Source organism: Ceratotherium simum, chromosome 9 (assembly GCF_057802395.1).
Source record: "Ceratotherium simum simum isolate JZ-2026a chromosome 9, ASM5780239v1, whole genome shotgun sequence".
Taxonomy (NCBI): Eukaryota; Metazoa; Chordata; class Mammalia; order Perissodactyla; family Rhinocerotidae; genus Ceratotherium; species Ceratotherium simum.
The window spans coordinates 68,533,767-68,561,339 of record NC_141908.1 but is presented as its reverse complement, the minus strand read 5'-3'; the positions used below and the strand labels follow the sequence as shown (position 1 = coordinate 68,561,339).

Here is a 27,573-nt window from a genome sequence, read left to right as displayed (position 1 = left end):
CTTCCCCTGTGCCCCAGAACAGTTCAAATCTCAAGGCTGATCTTACCTCCCCTTCTACCTGCTTAAAAGCGCAAATCCTTAGCACACAAGTCCGACACGACGGAGGTCTGCTCTCCCTCTTCCACCCCATTTCCCCTGTCCAGCTTGCGTCCTCCATTCCAACCTTTGGGCACCCCATGAACTTAGATCACTGACATGCCATGTGGTTACATCTCTTATGTCTCCCCTTCAGTCCTTGGCACTCACTGTTCCCTCTGCCTAGAACACTCCTCCCCAGCACTTTACGCGGTTCACTCCCTTACCCCTTCAGGACGTTACCGAAACATCCCCATCTCAGAAGGCATCCCTGGCCACCCTTATTAAAACAATACAGCATGCCCCCACCCCCACACAGTCCTTCTCCCTTTCCCCGCTTTGTTTCTCCATAGCACTTGTCACCATCTACAACACCATTTATTTTAGTTAATTCTCTTGTTTATGGTCTCTCACTGCTAGAATGTAAGCCCAACGGGGCTGAGATTTTTGCCTAGTACCTGCCCTAGTATCTGGCACATGGCAGGCACTCAAATAATAAATGTTGAATGACTGCATCAACACCATACCCTCTGATGGGAAAATTACTTCCTGGGTTTAGAATCCTATTACCTTATCTATGCAGCAAACTCATCCTCTAAGACTCCCACTGTCCCATCTCCTAGCTCCTCAGGCAGGGCTGAAGCACATTCTCCATGACATGCCCACAGTACCTTTTCCCCAGGGGACCCACACTCAGACCCTTCTGCAAGTACAAGGGGGCACTACGAATAATGACGCTGATACAACAGGAATGACCTGGGCTGGCCAGGGCAAACCAGAACATGTGGTCACTCCATATCTCCTGCCTTTTTCATGGCAGTTCTCTCTCTTCTGTGGTTGTTTATTGGCCTGTCTCCCACACCTTGAGGACAAATTCATCTTTGTATCCCCAGCACCTCACACATACCTTAGGTGCTTAATGCTGAGCCAATGAATGAATGGTCACTTCCACTTGGGCATTTGGGATCCCTGAGACAGGGTGGAACAGGCAGGAAAACACACCCTGGACAGTGGAGACAGCAACAAGCCCCCTTCCTGGGGCTGGGACTCCAGGGCCTGCTCCCCTTTGCATGGATTTCTACCCCATGACAGCCCCAGTCCCCACTCTTGGTTCCCCAGTCTCCTAAGCGTGGGCCCCTACGGGCTTCTACGTGCTCGGTTTCTATCATCCCAGGCTTTGCTGATTTCCCCAGACTGATCAGGACCAGTATTTGCTGGCTCCTGTTTAGACAAACTCCCACACAGCTCCCTCTGCCCTACCTACCCAGTCCTACTGCCATATATGTCCTGGCAACAGACCATGGCAATGAGTCTTATTTCAGCAACAAAGGGGGTGCCCCTCCCCACCCCAACAAACACACTCTCTCTAGACAGAGCTCCCCACACAGGTTCCAACTCTGTCAGTGATGAAGTGTTAGAGTAATCCTTTTCAGGGCTGAGGCCTCAGTGCCACTCCTTTGGATGAAATGGATCTCTTCCAGAATGTTGCAGAATTTCTTAAGGCCTGCAAAGACCTGTAACGTTCTGGCAGGAAGCAACCTATTTTGCTGAGAATCAAACTTTTCCCTTTAAGATTATATATCATTGAAATAGTCCCGTATGATGGTATGAAGGTATACTGGGCTTTAGAACAGCCGTTTCAAAACAAACTTTCTTTCAAGTCTGAGGTGTGCATTTTATAAGAATTTATATGAATTCTAATTAGGGATCTAGAAATTAGGATTCTGAGACTTCTCAGACATACAGATACACTTTTCATTAATAAATGTATTCTTATATCACAATGATTTTCATGATAAAAACATTATGGTGGCATAGAACCAACCTTCCAACTTTAATTAAAAAGGTTCATAGTCTGAAAGAGAAATTAGCTGAGATCTCTTTCTTCCCAGAGTATATCTTCTTAAAGAAACTGTTGTGAAAATAGCCCCAAGAAAGCAACAGACTGAAAATAAAAGTTGGAGAGTCACAGGCAGTAAGTTCAGCTCACGGAGCTTCATAAAAGCTGAATATGTGCTCGGCCCAGAAGTGCTTCCCGCCATGGACCAGCCTCAGGAAGCGGGCAATTTAACAACTTTCCTTCACCACCACATCGCCACTGCACTGCTAACAGGAAACTAGTCTCTCCACACCAAGAAGTCTTCTAATCCACGATCGTCCAGAATCAAATAAGTATCTGCCAAGACTGAAAGCAAACACAGTGACTGTGTTTCTGCTTACTCTGACCCATGACAGTCATGCAGAAAGGGAAAAGGGCCATTTTAACTATTTTCAAGATGGTGTCATTCCATATGAGATGGTAATGTAGGGCGTGTAAACTGGAGAGTAAGACAGAGCTGGGATTCCCTCCTGCGCAGCTGCTCATGTAGAATAGAGACCTAAGCAGATGCAAAGCCTTCCAGACCACAACCTACTGGCTATTGACTAAAACCACCTGAGAGACTATGGCTCTAAGGGCTTTCAAAGAATACTACTTAAATTCATTTTGTCTTTCATGAAAGCTTCCCTCCCTTTGCTCTATCCTTTTTCCTCCTAACTGATGATTTGAACAATCTTGGTTTCTGTATACTGAAATCTGATGACTGTCTCCCTCACGAAGACAGGAATTTTACCTGCTTTGTTCACTGCTGTATCCGTGCCTAAAAGAAAGCCTGGCACACGGGAAGCTGTCAATAAATATTTGCTCAGTAAATGAGTAACTTTTCTAAAGCAGCAAGGAGAAAGAATGCTAGATGGGAAAGCATAAAACCCTTTTCTGGAAGTGGTTTTTGGGAGGTATTGGATCAATTAGATCATTGATCACTTGATCACTGTTCCAAAAGTAAAATGAGAGAAATAACACAAAAGCCTCAGTGACATCACAACACAAACACACACAAACACACTCTCTCTCTCTCAAGCACTTTCACACCTAGTTATACAAGCAACCTCTATGAGAATTCAAGATCTAGCTGTCATAAGAGTTCTCAAAATAAATAAAATTTTATTCACAGAATTTCAACTCTGCTATAGAGAAAAATACAGATAACACAGGAGGGACAAGGCCTGGGTCTTCCGCCCTGGATCTGAATCCTAAGCTCCGGACACCCAACAAGAGCACTCGTACATTCTGAGATACAGTCAGAAATGTTCTTTATAACATTAATATGGTTCACCTTGAATGGAATAAAATGACAACAGGATTAACAAGGCCTCAAACTACACACGCATTCTAGCTACGTCATTCTGTGGGCAACAGCATGTGGTCCTGCAAAATCAGTTTGGCACAAAATTAGGGGTCAAAGGTTCCCCAGAGACAGAGGGCTCGTGTCTGGACAACTGACATGAGCGCTATCCTCCCATTGATTACTTTACCATTTTTAGGTGAGAGTAGCCAGAAATTTTTCAAAGCTGTAAGCCATTTTTCTCAGTTTTTAAAATCTGTTGCAGGATTTTTCATTTACTAAAATGGAAAGACTGCTTGCTTCAAATAGTGCTTGTAAACGCCTACTGTCACACGGCGACCACATTATACCCAAATCTAAGAAGGACACAGTTCAGCTCACTCCTGGGCGGTGACCGCCAGGAGGGGTTGCTAGCAGGGGCCACAATCCACTCTTCCTCCTCATGGCAAGTTCTCTTTGCGAGGCACTTCATATAATTAGATGGTAGGCACTCCACATCCTGAACAAATTGAACCTGTACACTCAGTGGTGAAGAGCACCATAAAAATAATGTTTTAGCTCACTTTCTTACAAAAATGAGACATTCTCATTACACTGCATGACATTTTGAATAAACTCTGCAAATATCTTACTAAGAATAGTTTGATTTCACTGAATTGTCAGAGATGAGATAATATAAGTAAAATGTAATGAAAAATTATTTAAAACCTCTTTTGTTCTATAGTTATTGAGCTCTTAAGAGAAAAGCACTGAGAGCCACAGAGATGTGCAGGATAAAGTTCCTGATCTACAGAAGCTTCTATCCCATTAAAGAGAACAACACCAAAACACAATTAACCACAGTTAAGAAAGGTGGATCATATGAATGGTTCTAATAACTGAGAGGCAGGAAAAGTCACCTGTGGGTTAGGTCGGAGCTGATCAAGCCTTTCAGACAGACCCTAGGAGACTGGCAGGATTTTAACAGTAGTGGTGGGAGAAGGGGCAGGAGAGGTAGAAAGGAAAAGACATGAAAGGCTGTGACTCCTTTCATGGCACTTGCAAGGGAACTCGCCACGAGGAGGAAGAGTGGATTGTGGCCCCTGCTAGCAACCCCTCCTGGTGGTCACAGCCCAGGAGTAAGCTGAACTGTGTCCTCCTTAGATTTGGGTATAATGTGGTCGCCGTGTGACAGTAGGCGTTTACAAGCACTATTTGAAGCAAGCAGTCTTTCCATTTTAGTAAATGAAAAATCCTGCAACAGATTAAGGAGGTTCCATGAAGGAGCTGAGTGGTGTCTGGGGCTGGAGAGGAGAGCTAAGGCCAGACTGTGGAAAGCTTGAACACTAAGCCAAGGAACTTGGAGTTCATGCAAACAGTAAAAGGGAGCCCATGACGGTTTCTGGGAAGGGAAGTAGATGATCCGATTTTAGGAAGATCCATCTGATAGTGATAAACGGTATCTAGTGCTGCAAGATCAAAAGGCAATCACCCAACAAAAGGCCAGTGCGTTCGGGAACTAATTGGCAGGTGTACTGTCATGGTGCTATTCCAACCGGGTGAAGGCAGATTAAATAGTTCAATCATTTCCCTCATCTCTCCCCTATCACCCTTTCTTATCTGTGAGGTTTGGCGACCTGAGGCAGTTCTCCACGAGTGCAGTTACTGAGCTGTCTGAAATGCACTAAGTCCTCGCTGGGATATATTAAAAAAATCCTTATGCTCAAAGAATTTAAAAATCACACTGGAAAGACACTCCTTACACAATTAGAAAGGCAAATGGTGCTGTCTATGCCACCCACCTGGGCCCTCATTTCTCTGGGCATGCCACCCAATGATATCACACTCAAGGTGTGGCCCCAAACACACAGATAGGAGCTCAGAGAAGAAGGGAGCAGAAGAGGTATGACAACATAAAACTATTTTTGAAAAGAAATATAGGTTAAAAACCACTGTTTGTTTTCACTTTACTCATTTATACACTTCCACTATCCGAAAGTCAGATACTTACATAACAATTTCGTCATTGTGCGGAGGTAATTATTTTTCAACTGTCCGAAATTTAAAGAAAGATCATTTCTGGACACCTTCAAAAACACATGAGCTGTAAGGGAAATATCTAGATGTTTCTGCAGACTAACAGTGAACAACAGGTCAAATTAAATTCCAAATGTAATCTAGTGTAAATTAATTGGCAAAATTTTCGTAGTGTACGGTCTAAGCAGCTGCTTAAGTTCTTTTTTTTTTTTTTTTATAGTGAAAAAACTTGTATTTAGAATTAGCCAGCTGGACTCAGTTTAGATGATTCCAATTTTGTTGGCAACATCCAAAGCATCATAGTCAGGAGCCAGTCGAACATATGCCTTCTTCTCTCCATCAGGCCTAATCAGGGTGTTGACCTTGGCCACGTCAATGTCATAGAGCTTCTTGACAGCCTGTTTGATCTGGTGTTTGTTGGCCTTGACATCCACAATGAACACAAGTGTGTTGTTGTCTTCTATCTTCTTCATGGCTGATTCCGTGGTCAGGGGGAACTTGATGATGGCATAATGGTCAAGCTTGTTTCTCCTAGGGGCGCTCTTCCGAGGATATTTGGGTTGCCTTCGGAGCCGCAGTGTCTTGGGGCGTCGGAAGGTGGGTGATGTGCGGATCTTCTTTTTTTTGTGGCTGTGGACGCCTTTTAGCACTGCTTTCTTGGCCTTCAAAGCCTTTGCTTTGGCTTCGGCTTTGGGAGGGGCAGGGGAAGTCTGGAGACATGGAGCTCCGGCCTGTGGATGCGTGTAGCTCCCCAGGGCCGATCAGCTGGCTGTCCCTGGCAGGGGGTGCCGGCCGGGCTTGCCTCCCCAACCCCCTTCACGGGAGCCCACCCCATGCGGCTGGACCCACGCACGCCCACGCACGCCGCAGCGCGGCCCTTAAGTTCTTTTTTATTCAAATTGGAACCAAATTCTTGAAATAGTTATGGTTAGAATGCATCAGAAGCCTAAAGTCACCTTATCCTATTACATCGCAAAAATCCTATATGGGAATGTCAGGCTGGGTTTTAGTAGGGAGCCTAGCTGGCACTGATCCTGTTTCAGATACTGTCCAAGATGGGCATTCACAAAGAATAATGCAGGAAAATGCATTAAAGGAAGAGGAAAATGTCCCACGACAGAGGAGAAAATGGTGAAAAAGAGCCTGTTAGGATGCTGGAAATGTGTCCACATGTCTCATGATTATGATAATTAGTATAATTCTCACTGTCAATAGCAGCAGCTCTCTTTTACTATAGGGCCGTGGCAGAGTCCACACTAAGCACTTTACATATACCGGATAATTCTATTACTTAAATATCTACTAGACAGTCATCCCTCACGAAAATCCTGTAAGTTAATAATTATTTTCCCACTGAACAGAGCAAATAACTGAAGTCCTGAACTGAAGTTTTTTCGAGTAATTTGCTCAAGATTACACAGCTTGTAAACGGAAGAGCTGGGACTCGAACCCAAGTCCTGTTCAACACACAGTCATGAGTCACTTAATGATGGGGATACGTTCTGAGAAATGCGTTGTTAGGCAATTTCGTCACTGTGCGAACATCATAGAGGGTACTTACACAAACCTAGATAGTATCACCTACCACACACCTAGGCCATATGGCACTAATCTCATGAGACCACCATCATGTATACAGTCTGTCATTGACCAAAACATTGTTATGCAGAGCATGACTGTTACTTTAAACACTTTCAGGTGCTGAGAATCTTACGGTGAGCAAAAGCTGGCATAGCAGGTGAAGCCGACATGAATCAAATAACCCCATAAAGAAATGTTAAATTTTAACTGTGACAAGAGCAATAAATCTGATCTTGGCAGGGAGCAGGTGAGGGACAGTTCTTCCCTGAGGTCTAAGGCAATCTGAGATCTAAAGGAAGAACAGGAGTTGCCTTGAGGAAAAGGGAGGGAAAAGCATTCCAGGCAGAAGGCCCAGAACGTGCAAAGGTGACCTTGGGGGAATGAGTGAGGTGAGAACCGAAAGAACAAAGCGAGATGGGGAGGGGGGTATAATATGAATCTAGCAAATTCAGATTCGTTAGGTAAAAGTATACCACGCACCCATGCACAGTGTTTTACAGACCGTGGCAAAGAGTTTTTGTCTTTATCCTAAGCACACTGGAAATTTATTTTATTTTATTGCTGGTTGTGGTTGTTTTCCTTGGGGATGATCTAGGGGGGTTTTCACAGGGGATGAACTAGGGTAGCACTGCCATGCAGCCTTTTACAAGAATCTTTCAGAGGCAGGGATAAAAATGGACATTCCAGAACGTGAACTTCTTCTATGGTCTAGAATAGACATCTATTATACATCTAAACATTCTCAGAGTGGAGATCTAAGCTGCAATGGAAGAATGGCATGCAGTCAGGTAAACTGAGGCACAGCTAAGGTATCCTGGAGGGCTCGGGGTACAAAAAGACAGGCAAGCTGAGGGCAGCGGGATGGAAGCACAGAGTAAGAGGTCCTAACACGAAAACAGTGGAACCCATTTCCAGCTAAGAGGTGCCTCAGGTGCTGTTTTTACACCCTGGCTCCCCGCCCAAGCTGTGTGGCTTTGGAGAAATTACTTGCCCTTCTGTGACAATCTCCCCATTTGTAATAGTACCTACCTCACAGGATTATTTTCAGAATGAAGTGAGTTACAATGCATGTAAAGTATTTAGAGCAGAGCCTTCACATAATAAGCACTCAATAAATACAAGCCACTATTATTTTTATTGTTAATACTATTACTGTAAAAGATGATGATGTGTGGTAAGCAGTTAAGGAAAGGAAAACATTTATAAATATACATTGAAGACAACACGTTCTCAAACTTGCAGACACCTGAGAAGCACCTGGAAAGCTTGTGAAAAATGTAGATTCCTGGCTTGTTTGAGGCAAAGCCTAGGAAACTAGATTTTTCCTAAGCTCCTGGGGGATTCTGACACAGCTGATCCAAGTACCTTACTTTGAGAAGCACGGTTTCAAGAACTAGAATTTAAAATAAATATTCAGGCATCAAATAAAGTATTTCATTGCAGGGACTAAACTATAAGGATAACTTTATAAAACAAATTTCAGATTTTATTTTTGTGAAGGCAAAAAATGAAACAAGATCACTTGCAAAATCTACTGCTAGAAGAAAACTGAATAATCAGTATCCGCTCGATTGGTAAAATACATAGTATTTAGTTTTTAACAACCATTTTCACAAATTATTTAAATCTTTAGTTCCAAACAGCCCAAAAATGTCACTCTATGATGCATTATCAAGAGAAACTAAAATAAACATCTAGACAGTGGTATATATGTTCTTTAATTATTAGATTTTATTTTCTATCAAAATCAATAAAGCCCATCTTCAATCATACAGAGAAAACTCTTCTCTGCTAGGACACAACTAAAACCCTGCACATTCTTTCACTTTAGTTCAGGGTTTCTCAACCTCGGCACTAAGTAATTATTGCAGATTATTATTATCAGGAATTATTTACACTAACAAGTAATCTTCTTCAGAAAAATCAAACAAGTGACTAACTTCGGGAAAGGTGAAATCATTGGCCTAATGCACACATCTGATGAACAATGTCCACGAAGATGACAAACTGAAGGTATTATTAATTCTTTTTGCTTAAGAACCACTACACAACCCCACCCTTGGGATTTTTTTTGACCCAACAAGAGTACGGAAATGCTGCTTGGGCTCTTCACAATGAGCAATGCACATTCTTGTTTTCTTTGCAAAAATAATCAGCAGCAGCTGCTACTTAACAGAATTTTTAATAGAAAATATTTTACATACTAAACCCAAATAGTTCAGAACTTAAAGAGCCTGACGCCAAATGAAGTACTTGCCTTTTTTTACATTTAAAATAAGGCATAACAATTAATTTCTACATTCCTTCATCTGATTAAAAAAATGACTAAACCATTTTCCTGAGATTCAGAGGGAACAGCTGGACACATCTGTCAACTACACATCTCTGGAGCAAAAGAGAAACTTAATGCTTTAATCTCGTACTTACATGTGAGGGCTCAGCTCATAAAAATTCCTATTCCTGTAATCTTCCACTTTCTCTGGTGAATAAATGGGCAATGAGCGGTATGGGTTAACGGATATAACCACACTTCCAATGTACGTCTGCAAAAGAAAGAATTAAATATACCCATTAGCACACAGTATGTACTTTAACATCTTAAATCTTAGTGTCACGATTTCATCCTTTTTAAAAACAACTCTAGTTCTATTGCTTAACAATTCATTTTATACTTTTCACAAACACTTTACATCTCTGAAACAGATGGTCAATAATGTTTATTGATTTTGCTGATAAATGGAAAGCATAGATTTATACACTGAAAATACCTTTCAAAATAAATCTCTCAATTAATTTATGATCCTGGATAAGAGTTCTCCAAAGTCCTGTCATTCTTGCCAAAAATGTTGTCACCAACCATGACTAATTGTGAGCAAGAGCTAAGCTTCCCCTGATTCCGGTTAGAACTGGGGCTTCCTTCTCTCATCTTTATCCTGCTGTTCCAGTCTACACTAACCCAGGGCTTCCCCTCCACCCTAACCACACCCATTCCCATCAAACAGGGCCTGGACTTGGGTGCTGCTCTTGCACAAGCCTGTCAATCTCTACAGGGAGCTCAGACCACATGCAGTTCAATATCAGAGCCACAGTTATCCCCCGGGGCATTCAAAGAACATAATTTCATATTATATCTAATGCACTGTAATATCAGAATTAAATGTACTTTCTGAAGGAGAGTGCATTTAACGCTGAATTTAAATTTAACGTAGAATTCAAACGTACTTTTGGAGGGATTAATACTATATTTTAGCAGACACTAACCCTCTCACACTACAAACTAGAACACTATTTATCTTCCTTTCTATTTCGATCTTAAATTCCTGGCAGCAAGAGTAGTTGTTGGCTTAGTTCATTTTGTACAAAAACTAGCACAATGCCACAAGCAAAAGTCACTTAACTATAACTCATCTTAGCAGCTCCACATTTCCTTTCAGTTCCAACATCATAAAGACAGGGATGGAGGGAGGATGTTAACAAAAATATGAAAGTGATCAAAATTTTTTAAAGAAAAAGATGAGGGGTCGGCCAGGTGGCATAGCAGTTAAGTTCACGTGTTCTACTTTGGCGGCCCAGGGTTCGCCGGTTCGGATCCTGGGTGCGGACCTACTCACGGCTCATCAAGCCATGCTGAGGCAGCATCCCACACAGAAGAGCTACAACTCTACAACTATGATACAAAACTATGTACTGGGGCTTTGCGGAGAAAACAGAAAAAGAAGAAGATTGGCAACAGATGTTAGCACAGGGCCAATCTTTCTCAAAAAAACAAAGAAAAAGATGAAAGAAAGAAAGAAGGAAAAAAAGGCACCTCCAACTTCCCCACCTTTCCAGTGTCATGCAACAAAATGTTGCATTTTTAGAGCAACAAGTTTTTCCAGTATTGCCACCACTGGATTCAAAGAGATTGACAGATGGTTCTAGAAAATTAAACAGAATAGAAAACAGAACAGTAGAAATGTTCTAATTTTTTTTTACATGGGTCACAATTATCTTAATTATGAAAGACTTTTCCCTCAACCTGGAAATCTGAATAGGTCATTTTTATACATACTTTCACCCTGTAAGAAAATAATCTTATCAAGAATAGACAAGACGGCTGTTGTGAAAGAAAACTCTCAGTTCTCACGCCATCCTTTGCTTTTATTTCTGACATTCTATCACCAGGACCCACTTAATTTGGCCTGACAAGAGATGACTCCAAGTTTCCTAACTTATCCCTTTGAGACAAGACTTGTTCAAGGTTTCTTCACACTCCAACCCACCTAGGCAAGTAGATGGGAGATGCTGGAGACTGAAGAACTGTCTAAAAAGCTCCTAACTAATATACTAGAATTAGTTCCATTGGTAGATATGAAAATACAATGATTGGTTATTCCTTTAATATCTGTTGATTAAAAGATCAGCTTCTTTAGCAGAAAAGTACATGAATCTCCCTTTTTAGGTAATTTCTTGAATACAATAACTAAAATACATATTCGCTGTTGGCAGAGAAACCAATGATCAAGTTGCTCTTTAAAACTAAACGTCACAGTGGCTAAATCCTTGATAAAAATCTGCCTCTGTGGCATTCTTGCATAGACAACAAACTCTGCTGCCTCAAACCCAAAATCGAAAGACACACTACAAAGTTTTAAGTTTCTCTTTGTTACTTGTGACTTGTACATATACTGAATTACGTGTGCTTTTTCCCCAGCTATTTCCCTGTCACCTAGAACAGGTCTGGCCTGTTAACAATATCCCTTAAATATTTGTTACCGGAACGAATGATTCGCACAGGGTCCGTTCATCACTAAGAAAGTGGACAGTACAAACCACTGACTCTCATACAATTATTCTTCTGCTGAAATATACTACCAAGCACACTGCACACTGTCCCCAATATTTTATTAAACTTGTATGCCACGTGTTGCCACTGAACAAATCCTTAAACTACATTCTTTGCCTCGGGTTCTTTGTCCTACTGTGGTAGATTGTTTGCAAAGACAGCTGGAACAATTCCTTCCACCCCTGTATGCACACCGCTTTGAAATGTGACTTTGCCATTCTTTCTATCAAGAGACAGAGTTTATTTCTCCACCCCTTCAGTCAGTACTTGTCTGTGTGACTTGATTTGACCAAAGGGACATTACAAGATGAGACACAAGCAGAGTCTTGAAAAGCATTTGTGTATTAGGATGTGCCCCTCTTTTTTACAACTGTGTGGAAGCCATGATGTGAACAAGCCTGAGCTAGCCTGTTGGAGAGGTCATGTAGGAAGCCGAGGCGCCCTGAACTATACAGCCTGACAACAGTCAGACACGAATAAGGCCATTCTGAACCATCCAGCCCCAATCAGGCCACCAGATGCTATCCCAGAGAATTGTGCACAAATAAATGGTTGTCCTATTAAGCCATTAATGGGGCAGGGGACAGGGGGCTGGTTTGTTACACAGCAATAATTACTGACACACCAACATAGCTCAACAAGTCAGACAAGGGGCTGAGCAGGACAAGCCTAAGCAGACAGTACAAGAAACTGTGCTCTCTCTCTCTCCATTCTACTTTATGTGTCTGTTTCACATATGTATCCTCTAATCTTAAACTTCTAGTAGGTTTGTCCTCTAATATGATACCGGCCCTTGCTGTTTATGGGTTTCCTCCTAGAAGGTTCTATGTGCATTAGTCAAAGATTTAAATATTCCCATTTGTGCCAACAGAATAACTCAAATGTTCATACCCACAACCCTCCTTTCTCTGAGACACAAAAGACATTCCTGACAGCAGCTGACTGGCTGGGTGGAGTCCACAATTCTCCTCTAGTTTTGGGCAGCTACCCATTCTACTTTCAGGTAACTGCAGTACCCAATTAAACCTCCTTTTCTGGGGATCAGAACAATGGTGACCAGACAGTTCATTTTTACATCAATTAACATTTGGACTTACAAATGATATACTTCATTATTCTTTTAACAAGCAGCTGCACATTATTTAAAGTTGCTATTTTCTTATTTCATCATGCTCTAAAAGCAATGGTAAACTAACTCTTAAGTAACCGTTGGAATTAAGAAATTGGAGATAAGACACAGAGCTTTTTAAAGTCAAGTATGTGCATAAGAGGGCAGCGCATTATGAGCCCTTTTTTTCTGAATATGCCAAGGAGAAAAAAAGAAAAGAAAGCAAAGCATCGTAAACCTTTACAAAAGGGAACAGCAATAAAGATCCACTTCTTGCCCACTAGAGTTCCACTCACTTATTCGAAGAGAAATAACAGGTAAGTATGGACTGCGTCTAGCACCAACGCGCTCAGATGGTGCCAGTACCAAGAGAGCTCACAAAAGGCCTCCGGCAGTTTAATTCATTCCCACCAGGCCAGTTTTGTGGCTGTGCTCATGCTTCAAGATGGTCCCTATGTCCCAAAGGACTCACAGAGAAACTCCTACTGGAATCCAGAGGAGGTTCTTCTTTTAGGCTGATCACACTGAAAAGGACTCCTTCCACAAAACGGCCAAGACTATCTACCAATTAGGTTCTATCTACCGTCTCCAACAGAGACAAGTCTGTTCTCAATGTATGTATGCACACATGTATGCACGTATTTGCTCAATCAATGTACTTATTTACCCAGTGTAACCAACCTCCTAACCACCCCAGCCACTTCTTAGCTCACCACCTCCACGCTCCCATCCCCCAGCACCCCTAAGTTGTCAGGCGTATGCACACCCCCACCATGACAATGGAAAGCTCCCTCCACCACACTGCCCTGTGGGACCAGCCTCTGAAATCGAAGAGAGGAAAAGGAAGGGAAGGGGGAGGGAAGAGAAGCCAACAAGAAGGAAAGAAAAGAAAAAGGGAAGAGGGAGAGGAAAAGCTCTACCTTTCTATAAATGGCACATTCAATTAGCAAGTTTATCTTTCACTTCTCAAGGGCAGACAATAAATCAAGAACGTACAAACATTCCTAAGCCAAAACAATCTCCGTCTTCATATTTCAGATATCTCTAGCATTCCAGAACAGATGCCTTGTGAATAACCAAATAATACTTGAGTGGTCCTATTGTGATTATAGTGGAAATTGAAGTCTTTTCTGGAGGACATGCATCCAGCGACCTCCACCCTCCAGACCACAATTCAGAACACAGAAGAAAGGCCCCTGACATATATAAGCCAGAGACCATGCATTTTATTCTATAAGAAAGTTCTTCCACGACCCCATCCTCAGAGATTTCTATTTCAATGGTCTGGGGAGGGGCCAGGCATTTGCATCTTTTCAAGTCTCCCCAGATGAAGTAATGTGTAACCAGAGTTGAAAACCATTGTTTATGGCCCTCATCCTCAGGAGTCACAGGACCAGGTTTTACTCTGAATTGCAGCAACCATACTAGTGTCACTGTTGCTCTATTCCTATCCTGCTTTCCCCTTTAAATATTCCTATGTAATTAATTCCATAAACATTTAGAAGAGAAAACAAAATCCTCCTAGCTTTACTTACTTAATTTTAGCCACACTTCTAATAAAATTGGCATATGGTATCTCTGCACACTACAGAGAAACAGCAGCAACATCTGTAAACTGGACCTGTTCTACAGCAGTGTATTTCAAACATCTGGCTCATTGTCAGAAATAAAATTTTCATCATGACCAAGTATGTGTATTTGAGTGTCTATTTACATACATATACATACATATATATGAAATAAAAATTTCACAAATCCATAAATACCCTTATCATATGCGATGCACTGAGATTCTCTGTTCAATTCTATTCATTACAAAATTCTTTAAAACTGCAGGTGCTAACCCACTAAACGGTTTTCATCATCCATTAATGGACTGAAATTGCAGTTTAAAAAATACTGCTACAGAGCACTTCTTAACCTTCTTTTTCAGTTGTTGATCCCTTCAAGATGCCAACGAAAGCTATGAACTTTCTCCCAGAAAAAAACACATATAATATGCGCATAAAAGTTTGCATAGAGTTGATATACTAGGTTAAGAACTCTCATCCTAAGGGAAGAAACAACAGCCACTAATGGAAAAATGAAAAGAGAGCAAAAGGGAAGCAATCAAAGAAGGAAGCAAAAGGCATAAGAAGTGATCAAAATAATTCTAAAAGTATAAAAATGAAGAGCCCTTTATAGTAAGAGCCAACAGCTCAGCTCAGCTGGCCCCAAGTGCCTTATTACAGCACTGAGTCAGAGCACAGCCTAACCATGGAGGGCCAAATGAGAGAACGCATTCTGGTTTTGATGACAAGGATACATGCAATACATTTTGGAAAGATACTTAACCAAAAAAACTTCATTCAAGTGAAATAGCGAATATTTTGTGAGTCTCGACTGTGTAGACCTGTTGGTAGATTCCTACACAATGCCAGGTAAACGAAGCATTAGTCTACACACACAGACAAGTCAGAACAGTTTCACATCTTTCATATCATAGTCCTTCCCAGGGCAACATGACGATCTTTAGAAGCCCTAAACCCTGAAAGCTTACATTTCAATTCCCGATATGAAACTGAAAATAAAATTATAACTAAACCATAAAATACATGAAAGGAAATCCTACGATGACTTGTTTTCAACATGATGACTACTCCGACGCTTCGCTTCAACTATCAAATTCTTCCCAAACATGTTTGTAAAGCCCCTGCTCTGCTGAGGCCCTAACTAGCCATCCCATCTGCCTACCCATCAGCTTCCGTATTTTCCTCGGAATGAATTTGAGTTGTTTCCAGTCTCTGCAGTTCCTTAAAAACTCATCCAAACCTGTGAAAGCGTTGGCATATAATATACACTTAGGCGCCTTTTTACTAAACTCTTCCTAAACCCCCTTGCGACAGATATGAATTCTCCATCTTAACGTCCATAACAATGGAGCACAGAGAAGTTACGTGGTATGACCACATTATCTAACAAACGTGGGATCAAGACGAGGAGCCAAGAATCTGCTCTCTTTTCATTAGAGCACACAATACACGCTGTCTGTCAGGCCTGGGAAGCTTTGGCAAAAAGTGGCCAAGAAGAATGCCGAGTCACAGGAAACTTGAGTTGTACAATGCCTTACAACGGCATCCTCACCTCTCTACAACAGAGAGCTATTCTGTTGGGCAGAAGCAGCCTCTCTGACTATCTGAGGGATGCCGAAATCCTTCTACCACCAGGAATAAACACAAAAGGTGGGAGAGGGAAGAAAAGATCTTCTAGTTACAGGGGAAATTTTTCATCTCAACAGAAAAGATTTTTTTTTTTTTTAATGTTTATCTCAGCACACAAAGTTGTGAATACCTCACGAAGAAATGCAAGACAGTGTATTACAATCATCCTTTAACTTCAGAGAAATAAACCAGGAAAGTGGCACTGCAACGGGTAATGTTTATTTAAATATCTTACTTAATGCTAGTTATTCAGCCTAAAATGGCATCAAAGAAATATTAAAGAATGTGTAGGAGTCCTCCAAGTCCCAGTCTCCAAGCCATGTTAACTTTCATCTCTAAAGTAATAACAGTTCAAATCCAGAATGGGTCAGGACTCAGGTAATAATAACCCTTTACTCGGCTGCACAACTGCGTTGATAGCCTTGACTGAATTTAGGCAACAACCATTGAACAAGCAAGTAACAAATTCAGGAAGAGCCTTCTTTATGCAAAACAGTGTGTTGGACATAGTGGGAAAGATAAGATGCTCCTGTGGTTGTGCCTCTGAGAAGCTTATACTAGAAAGTGAGACATACTGTAAAACATAAAATATAAGAGTAAACTACTCCAGCCACGGAAACAGATGAAATAGGATTTACGTGATTCTTGGCTAAATGAGTCAACAGTCTTATTATCTTACTGTCTAGATGACTGCTCTGGGTTTAAATGAAGGAAAAGTCACAGTAATCTGCAGAGGTCTGAGAATGTTCTAGGGAAGCCGGAGGATTTGAGTAGGTCTGAAAGGATGAGCATGATTCAGATAAAGTAATGTTCCCCCAAAGAGCGGCACATGAGATTTCAGGTTTTTGATGATAGCTGAACATCTCTCTTTTTTAAAAAAATTTTGCTAAGATAGTTGTATCCTTCAAAATGTATTTTTTTAAAGTATGAACTACCAGAGACTCACAATAGACATCCATATGTGCACCAGGTTCACAGCAGCCTTGTTCACAATAGCCGAAAGGAGTAAGTCGCCCAGGTGTCCATTGATGGATGAATGGATCGACAAAATGTGGATACAATGGAATATTACTCAGCCTTAAAAAGGAAGGAAATTCTGACACATGCTGTAACATGGATTACAATATGGACAGAGGCGCAAAGGCCCACCCAACTACATCTCAGAGACAAGAAATGGAACAGCTTGCCTAGAGCACAGACCTCCTGTGACTAATAGCCTAGAAAATAAGACTGGGATGGGATCAAACTACTGTCGAGAGCCTCAAATGTCAGGGTGAGGAGTCTGGGCTTCAGTCTGAAAGAGTTCTGAAGTCCAAGTCAGTGTGTGGGGTGAAGAGGTTAGATGATGACACTGACTAAATCTGAACCCAGGTCATCCAGACTTAAGTGTGTTGAGCTCTTTATTCAGATTCTACGTCATACAGTATTTTAATGCTTCATACGTATTTAAAATACTATGTAAGCCTCAGCTCCAAGTTATCTGGTAGTTTTTCAGTTTTGTGTGACCCTGGGCACATTACCTAACTTCTCCAAGCCCGTTTCCTCATCTGGACAAGGAGAATGATGCTGGTTCCTCCCTCATCTAATTCAGAGGATTAAACGAGATTGTGTGTCACAGCATGAAACACAGCACCTGACACACAGCAAGCATTCCGTAAATATTATCTGCTGTGCTTACAGAAACTCAAGGTTTGGCTCTAATGGAATCTACTGGCCACTGTAAACAGCCAAATCAGGACTCAAAAGCCCATACATACATTAATATCTCAGCTAAACTCACTGAGGAGTCCCATAATGCCAAACGCTTACAAAACGGTCTTTGTACACAGTGAATTGATGAGTTATCAGACGAGCACACGAGATACGTCTTAACGAAACTAATACTAAAACACTAGGACACTGGGGAAATGATTATACAAGACAAGCTGGTGGAATCGTCAGAAATGACAACACGCTCTTCACTTCATTAGGAGGACTTTGCCCTCTTCTTGGGTCTCAGATCCTGGGAATTTGATCACAAGACATCAAGATGTTATGTGCCACAGTGTTTTTAATTAGACATCTGTAAGATTTCCCAAATTCCCCTGAAGAGGGCTTTTGTCTTAATTAGTTTTTCAAAAACACTCTTTGGTCTACCGAACACTTTGGTTGGTTTTTTACACACAGTTCAAAATTGTGAAAAACCTCATATGAGAAAAATTACAAATGTAAGGTCAATAACACTTTTAGGCTTCTACCTGGATCTTATATCTATAACAATGTAAATTCAGTGTGTACACCTCACATCCCCAGGCTAAGAACATATTTGTGATACATACGCAAAATATATATATAACTAATACTAGTAACAGCCTCTTTTCACAGAGGAAGAAACAGAAGGCATGAGAAGGTTTTAAAAGCTTGCCCAGGGTCTCCCAATCAGTGGCAGAGGTGGTTTCATGACAAAGCTCTACCCCAAAGTGTGTGACGCTGGAACAGAGAGGTGTGACGTGGTCGGGCTCTTTCAGCTGCTCGGCACAGAGATGCTCTCAAGTTACAACAAGTACTGAAGTTTTACCGTAATAATGAACACAGCCAGGAACCCCCGAGCAACCTATCACCGAGCTACGAGAAAAGCTGGGACCCAAGAGTGAGTATGGTGCCAGGCAGCACTACAGACCAAGGCAGCCCAAGTCAGCGAAGACTTCCTTTCCAGTTCCAGTTCTAACATCAACGTGCTCATCCCCTGCTCATGTTCCTGCTTCCCCTGGGCCTGCTACTAACTGGCTTTCTCACTTTCTACTTCACAGCTGGTCTGTTTCAAAGACTCTTACTCATAGTTTCTGCTTGCACATGGCCCCTTATGGCCTCACATCAAGACTGCCAGCATCTGTTTCCATTGATATTTTACTTTTTCCAGTATTTCTCAATTCAAAGTTTGAGGAAAGAATCAAGCCCTGTTCATCTTTTTATCTATGCTGTGCCATAAATCACTGGCCTTAGATCAGGAGCCCACGCACAGGCCAGGAGCTGCCCAAAGAGGGCGGCCAGCTTGTCAGGCACGGTCACTGTCAGTCTAGTCTGAGACATGCCTAAACTACCATCGTATTATAATTTCTTTGTTCCTGTGCTGCCAGTCATTTCAGACTATGAATTAAAGAACTATATATGAGTTCTATGCCACGCTGAAAACTGGCTAAAAATATCACCTCAGGCAGCCTTTATTTAGAGCAAATAACACAATACTTCGTTGAGATAAACTCTGTAATGAGACAAGGATTTTCCAAACACTGACCATATTCCAGACCTAATAAAACTCTTTAACTAAGGTACAGAGTGGTCCTTTGTTACAGACATACTACTAGCTACAAGTCCTGAAAATAATATTATGTGGCTACTTGTAAGTAGTAATACAACAAAAACGAAATCTGTACAATGAACACCAAAGGAGAGGGAGAAATGGCAGGAAACAGAGAGTCTGGGAAGGGGAGGAAAGAGAAAGATTCTAATTACAAGAATATCTCAGTGTCTGAGACTTTGAAGAAAAGTCATTCTGGGTTTCCAAGTATTTCAGATGATCATGGCACCTACCAGGGACTCCACTCCTGCAAAGTACCAAGCACTGAGCTAAGACGCCCTTAATCTCCATCACAACTCAACCAGATAAGCATGATGATACCTCTTCTACGGATGAGAGAACTGACCCTCAATTACTCCCAACGGTCACAGTGGTTGTGAGTGGCCAAGAGTCAACCTTAGGGCTGTCTGCCAAAGGCCAATGCCTTTCTGAGTATGTCACATTGTATCTGCCCCTCCACTCGCTCCAAAACAGAGTTTGATGAACAAAATAGCCTCTCTTTAGAAATTAGGATTACCATTAATATTTATCTGTACTACAGACGTAACAGCAGAAATAGATGCATGTGTAGAGGGGAGGGCTGAATGTGCCCTGTGAACTGGCCACATGTCCCTTGTGCTGAATTGCTTCTCCCTCCTCCTCTACCTTCTGCTCATAAAGGTGAAGGACCACATGCAGCTGTCAATCATCTGCCATCCAGTGAACAAGATGAAAAACAATCTCCTCCCAAGATCTTCTCCCACCTTCCAGAGGGGGAAACATCACCCTAATGGCTGCTATTGCTTTTCTCTAGCTAGTGAGCGCCTGTGACTTTAGAATTGAATGCACTTGTTCCACATCACACAGGTTCATGTCACTGCGCTGTTGAATGCTAACTCAATGTGGCAGGAACACTGATTATCATTTCAATTATTTGTCCGGGTTGTTGAGATTGCCTTGTTCCAAATCTACACACTCTTTAATATCATACTCAATTATTCTAAATGGCACTTTGTAGACTGAGAATGCTTCCATATTAGTGGTATCACTTGATGCTCATAGCAACTGTGTCAAGTCAACAGGACTATTTAGTACTAAGAGAATGAACTCTGGAGCCACACTTATTGGGTACGAATCCCAGCTCCATCCCCTACTCACTATGTGACAAGTCACTTAGTCTTTCTGAGACTCAGCTTCCTCATATGAAAATAATTTAAAAACTTGTAGTGCACAGGACGCTAGGAAAAATTAAATGAACAAATGCATGTAAAGTGCTTAGAATAGCATATTGTAGCAATAAGGACTTAATAAATGTTAGTTGCTCTCATTTATCATTTTACCAATAAGAAAACAGTCTCCAAGCAGTTAAGGCACTTGTCCCAGGTCTCACAGACAGTAAGTGGCAGAGGCAGGACTGGAGCTCACATCTCCGCTTCTTAGGACCCACCTCACTGCCACCAAAAGATGACACTTCTGCAGACCCAACGTCGGGCCTTAATTTCCTCCAAATCGAACTTCAGGTATGGCTTCAACCAGAACATTAAATTAATATATTATAAATATTATAAAATATTTCAAGTACTATCTAGCGCCTGCATGATCAAACAACTCACTAAGCTTGGTAAATAACAAATAAATGTGTGTCCATTTCGCAAGTTCTAGGAGGAAGAAATTTTCCAATCACCAGAGGTTTTAAGAGAGCTTGGATGGGTTGAAACTGGCAAGTTATTACCAAAAATGATTGTTTTGAAAAGTATTATAAAACCATCCAAGAGATAGACCATGCTCAGAAATTAGACACAACATTTCTCTTCAGCCTCGTGATTTGCTGTTTTTCACCAGCTTTATCTAGTCTTCTACTGCTGTGTCTCCAAACCAAACACCAAAGCTACACTCTGAAAACACATACAATGTGTTCTCCGTGTTTCCTTAACGGTCTACCTTTTCACTGAGCCGAGTAGGCTGAGTCTGCTCACGGTGAACCCTTCACACACAATCACATCTAGACACTTCACTCCACCAGCTCAGGGATCCCCCCACCTCCTTTCCCTACTTGGTCCAGGCGGGATGGGAGGTGGCATCAAAGACGGTCCTTGTTTCCCTCCAACTTTGTTGAGTCTGGGTTCTCTGGGTAAAGGCCCATCCATCTAGACGAAGGAGAACCTCCTCCTAGTTCCAACTACAGAACAAAAAAATTTATTTTTAATCAAACTAACATAATCTGGAAGATTACCCACCTCTCTATTTAAACTACTATTACTCCTGGAAATTGGACTGGGGTATTAAGGTAAGAAAATTACATTTTTATGTTATGTGTGCTGTACTACAGGATTTTTTTCTCCAAAAGCATTTGTTACTTTTGTAATTTAAAAAAATAAAGAATTTTTTAAGTGAAGTGTTAAAAAGAAAAAAGTTTGGAGAATGTCTGAGTAGTAGGAATAGCACTAAATTGGACGTTTGAACTCCAGCCCCGCTCTCTGCCAAAGACCCCGTGAGCTTGGAAAAGGACTGAGTCTCCAATGATACTGCAGTCCTGGCTGACACCTTAATGACAGCCTGGTAAAACCCTGAGCAGAGGACCCAGCTAAGCCATGCCTGAACTCCTTACCCACAGGAATAGTGAGATAATAAATGTATGTTATTTTAAATGGCTAAGTTCGGGACAATTTGTTATGCAGCAAGAGAAAACCAATACACCATTTATCAAATTCCCAGGAATACATGTTATTATACCTATAAGGTAGGATATTCATGTGTATAAATGAAGTGTTTTTTGACACTTCAAATAAATACATAAATGTTAACTAGTATTATTTTCATTTACTTTGCAATATTTTAAACCTAATACATTGTACTTATATTTGAGTACCTTTCATAAAAGCATCTGATCTCATCTTTTATGGGGATCCTAATTCTAGTACTAACTGCTAAAACTTAAGATAATTTTTACTAGACTTTCAAAGAAGTCACTCTTACATCTACAATTAGTTTAACTTAAGATCCTGAAATTGGACTAATTCAGACCTCTATATCTGAATGATCTGCAACCTGACAATTCAGAGAGGGAACAAAAAAATCTACTTGTCAGCACCAAAAATACTTCTTGTCAGAGAACAGACACCTTGGTTCTTTAGTTTCCAAATCTGCCCTGGGCCTTATTCTTGCCTAAATTGCAGCTTTCCTGTTCTTGAAGAGAACCACGGCCCTGACCAGTCACCCTAAAAACAGAATCTCGTCTGGCTGGGTCTCCTACATTACAAGTCCACGTGAAATCCTGCCACCACTCCATCTGGCTGGAAGAAGGTCTGACAGAGGACAGAATACAGACAGGCGGCGCTCGGAATGTCATGACCAGCATTTCCCACCGCTGACCCCACACAGAGACTGCTAGACCAAATGGCACGTCCTGCAGCTGGTCCCGGCTTGAACCGCACCCTGCCAAGAGGGAGGAATAAAAGCACAGTCCCTGCGCCTGCACATTACCCCATCGGCCCAACCTTCCCTCTTCCCTCTAGCTATTCTCCCCTGAGCCTCCTTCGTCTCCCCCTGAACAGCCCTTACTGCAAATACCACGGCAACATCTGCAACTGTCCCAGATTTAGAGACTCTGTCTGGCTACAAACGGGATTATGAACCAACTCAGGGCTTTTTATTTTATTTATTTTCTTTTTGTGAGGAAGACCAGCCCTGAGCTAACATCCATGCCAATCCTCCTCTTTTTGCTGAGGAAGACCAGCCCTGGACTAACATCTGTGCCCATCTTCCTCCACTTTATATGGGACACCGCCAAAGCATGGCCTGAGAAATGGTGTGTCAGTGCACATCCGGGATCCGAACCCGGGCCGCCAGCAGTGGAGCGTGTGCACTTAACCACTACGCCACGGGGCCGCTACGCCATCAGGGCTTTTTAAACAAGTGTATGAACCCACCTCAAAGCAAAGAACGGATGTTCCTGGAGGCACGCACTTGACTATCTTTCATAAAAGTACCCGATCCCATCTTGTTGGGGATCCTAATTCAAGTACTAACTTCTAAAAATTAAGACAATTTTTACCAGACTTTTAAAGTAGTCCTCTTACCACTACAATTAGTTTAACATAAGATCCTAAAATTGGACTAATTCAGACCTCTATTATCTAGATGATCCCCAACTTGACAATTCAGATAGAAAACAAACTAAATCTACTTGTCAGCACCAAAAATACTTCTTACTCAAAGAAGGACTGCAAGGAGCATATTAGAGTAAAACAAACACATATGCATTACAAAATAGAATAAAACTTTGAATTAACTCAGCAGCAAAGATTTGAACAAAATTTCCCTCAAGTGGACGGACTTCAACTCTGCCCCCAGAGCCCTGGGACACCTATTTACTCTTCTCTGCCCTTAGGAGTTCTCCAGGAGACAAGTCTGGGAGGCATGGCTTTGGGTGCCCTTGCAGCCTAGAACTCAAATGATAAACGCTTCCCATGGGGCATATCCTGTAGGGTGGTATCAACATTAATAAAGCCACTTCATTACATAATTCCCTACCAAACCTGTGAGGGGTCTACAGTGGCTGGCCTCATCAGCACCATTCCCCTTTTCCTCTTCCTAATATGTTGATAGATATATTTGGTTGGGTATCCACTCCCTTACACACAGCCCATCTACTCTGGAAAAAGCTGATCCTACTCCAATCCTAGGGGTAGACATCATTTTCTTAAGCCACTCAGTTCATCTGGTCACCTGGCCACAGTCAGTGGTTTGAGGAGTATGCGTGACTCAAGTGGCCTCCTCAGAGCTTCAGGTTTAGTATGATGGGATCACAACGGTTTCTACTTCCAGACTCAGCTGCCTGGAAATCTGGAGGATCACTACGGGTTATGAATGCTCTAGAGAGTTGATAACTCATATTTGGAGGCAAAGCAATCCCTTGTGAGAGCTCTGTGAAGGTAGGGACTATTTCCTATCTCAAGATGGGGGTGGGAGGGAGATGGATGGATGTCAGGATGGAAGAACAGGGACCCTCGAGCTAGAGCTGGTTCACACAGGAGACGGCTAAGGCTCTGGGTATAGCCAGAGTTCAAAAGTCTGAGCTAAGGTCCTTCTGTTCACCAGCCCCCCTTATCAACCATGGCTTCTGAACGTACAAACTACTGTTCAATATGTTCGCAAGATGGATCACCCTAGACCATCACCCACTTTTATAGTATAAAACAAAGCTATGAGACCACAAAAGAGACTTTTTTTTTAAATTGCACCTTCATTTTCTGGGAAAGAATTAAAAAACAAAGTGAAGTACAAGACAATAAAATATTACATGTCATATTAACTTGGCCTTTGGCATCAGGCAAACAATTCTTCAGCAAGTCATGAACAAAAGCAAAGCAGGAGTATTATCAGGATAAGAGCCAGAAAACAGATTTCCCAAGGGTGGTATACACGACATGTGGGGTTACAGAGGTGTGACAATCACATTTATTGTACGGTATTTTAATTACAAAAACAATACATGCTTGACTTAACAAGTCCTATAACACAGAGGTCTAAAAGAATAACCCTTCCCTGTCCCCACTGTGTTACCCAAAGTCAGCAGGCCCTTCTCTATGTGCATGCAAATATACAAACATATGCACACATCCCTAAACCTCCCATCAAAAAAAATAGGATCATAGTACACCCACTACTTTATAATTTGTTTTGGTTTTTTTTTGCTTAAAATAGAGAATATCCAGCCCTCCAATATGATGTGCGTTTAAAGTTACAAAATAAAGGCACACGTCTCATGGAAATGACAGTCCTAAAGTATCATGGAAAACATTAATTGACATGAATATTGGGAAGCAGAAAGCAATTTTCTGCTTTTGTTTTATACCAGAAAGGGCATTCCTAAAATAGTTAGAAAATAAAATTATGTAGGGCCAAAACCCAGACATTTCGTCTGCTAAAGACCCATGAATGTTAACACTTGGCGTTTTGTTAAAAAGGGGATTGTTTTATTTCTAGTGAGCACAACAAATCAGGTATTTGAATGCACGTAATGTTCTACCCTTCACCCTATTTTCAATTCATCTAACAGTGAACTGTGCTTCTTAGAGCCAAAAAGAAAAATGATCAGTAATGTTAGTTGTGATAGGATTGATTCCTCCTATCTCCATCTCAAAGACCAGTGTTTAAAGTCTGTCTTTTATTTGATATCAGACCATACTTTCAATTAAAGCTGCAGAACCATAAGGTTTTCCCACCTGAAAGCCGAACTGCGATACTTCGAGGGAAAGCGACACTGGGCCTCACTGCCAAACCCAACAATACCTCTTCCCTGCTCCGCAGCAGCATTTTCTACCTTTTCCATTTGAATCAGCATTTTATACTACATCTCTGGACTTAGTTTAGCATCCAGTCATCATATTAATATTCCAAAAGAAATATTCACATATCTCATGTTACTATCAACTTCCCCCTACCTCCAAGAATACAAATCAAGAAGGATGGCAAGTTCAATCCCCAGACGATGACTACTATTTCATTAAGAAATTAATTATCCAAAGCTATCCTTGAAACACGATTGGCTATCTGGAAAGGAAAGCTATATGTGACATAAAATAATACAGCTTTGCATATAACTTTTTAAAAATCCATTAGTTCCACAAAAGTTAAAACTGACCCTATTTGTATCAGTTATGATCTCTCCTTTTATTTACTTATAGTTCCTCTTACTGTTCCCACATTGATAGACAGAAAAATATGAAGCATGTCCCAATAATCCACTTCTACTCCCGACACAGATATACTATAAAAAAGGGGTAAGAAGAACTCAGAAGCGAGGCAGAATCTGCTAAAACTACTTCCATCTAATCCATTCTGTTTCCTTCTCAGCTGCTGGTACATGGTGTCAACGCCCAGTTTCCTTGGTTTAGTTAACAACACGTCTCTACCTGAACAGACGCAAACTTCTGTGCTTTAGGCAAATTCCTGAAAAGCTGCGTATAAATTCTATTTTTCGCTCATGTTTTAAATATATTTAAGGAACTTGATAGTTAAAGTAACACTGTGAAATCTTTTATAAAGAATTTTTATAACAAAAAATTTCTCCTATTATTGTATATATTTATGTTTTCATTTTGTATCTGACACTATGCTTTCGCGCAGCAGGACATGATTATTCCCAAATCTCGAGGGACCAAACACATATTCTCATCTGGTAATTTGCACCTGTCCCTACTCACTACAAATGTCAAGAAGGTTCACGTCTCTTTTGACAGTTCACTGCCTTGCATTTTAATGGGTAGCTTCTCAACGATTAGATGCTCATCTTAACGGAGGCATCCAAGAAGATGCCTATGAATTTCAAAACTCCTCCTGAATATATGTTCCTCAGAGGGCAAGGCACTAAGTATTCTACTTGCTTTCGAATGTCCCCAACATCCAGTACAATACTCTGCAGACGGTCAGCACTCTGGAAACACCACATGGAAAGCACACTCATTTGACTTCAATCGATATTACTCACGTGCCCACTGAGCAAACACAAAACTCTCTTTGAGGGTATAAACAAATACCTCTGGACTCTGATAAACAGAAACAAGAGAGAAGAATCTGTGGAAGAGAAGCCAGCTCTCTGCCACGAAATACAAAGTCTAAGCCCCCCAGCTGACCTTTGGTGTACACTCACATATATTTCACTGTGGTCAAAGCGCTTCTTGAGGTTGTTGATGAAGGTCTCCTCACTCAGAGGTTCTAAAAGAACCATATCTCCAACTCCAATCATGTTGTCCAGAAGTGACGTTTTCACCTCCATTTTGGCCATAGTCTCCTGTTATAGGAAAGAGGGGAAAAGGGTCGATTTAAATGAGCAAAATTATTTCAGATGGGTTCTTAGCACTACTGGAGAAATGAAACACTGGTAGTTCCAACTGGCCCTCACCTGATTCACCAACGTCATAACCTCCCCTCCCTACAACATACGTCAGAAGCCTCTGAGGCGCTGAGGTCGCTGCCAAGCCACTAGAAGCCCCATCTGCCAACCTACCGCCACAAACAAACCTCCAGTCCATCGTCCCTGGCAAAGTCCATCTGCAGAAAGAGCCACTAGGAAGCCAGGGTCTCCATTTTCTTCTTTAGACCATCCCCTCTCTTAACCAGTAGTTGCAAAACTCTAGCAAGAAAACCCCACCCACTCCTTTCCATTAACCCTTGCATACCAATGTCAGATTTGAGCCTATATGAACCTGCTTCCCCCAAGATGACATCCCCCAGCATTCCATGATAAAATTCAGAATGCGTTTTCCAAGGAAATGTTTAAAAAA

At 41.5% G+C, this 27,573-nt stretch overlaps 1 protein-coding gene and 1 pseudogene across 4 annotated transcripts in view; both read right to left on the bottom strand.

The window, feature by feature from the left end:
• The window catches only part of MYO1B (myosin IB), a 182,268-nt gene that overhangs the window by 119,403 nt on the left and 35,292 nt on the right, over positions 1–27,573 (bottom strand). For all 4 annotated transcript variants that reach the window (XM_087435510.1, XM_087435512.1, XM_087435513.1 and 1 more), the window contains 2 exons: positions 26,940–27,080; positions 9,264–9,379 (listed from right to left, as the gene is read on the bottom strand). In XM_087435510.1, the coding sequence (XP_087291636.1) occupies positions 9,264–9,379; positions 26,940–27,080 (257 nt within the window). The remainder of the gene's footprint in view (positions 1–9,263; positions 9,380–26,939; positions 27,081–27,573) is intronic.
• On the bottom strand, positions 5,453–6,007 carry LOC106801292 (large ribosomal subunit protein uL23 pseudogene; annotated as a pseudogene).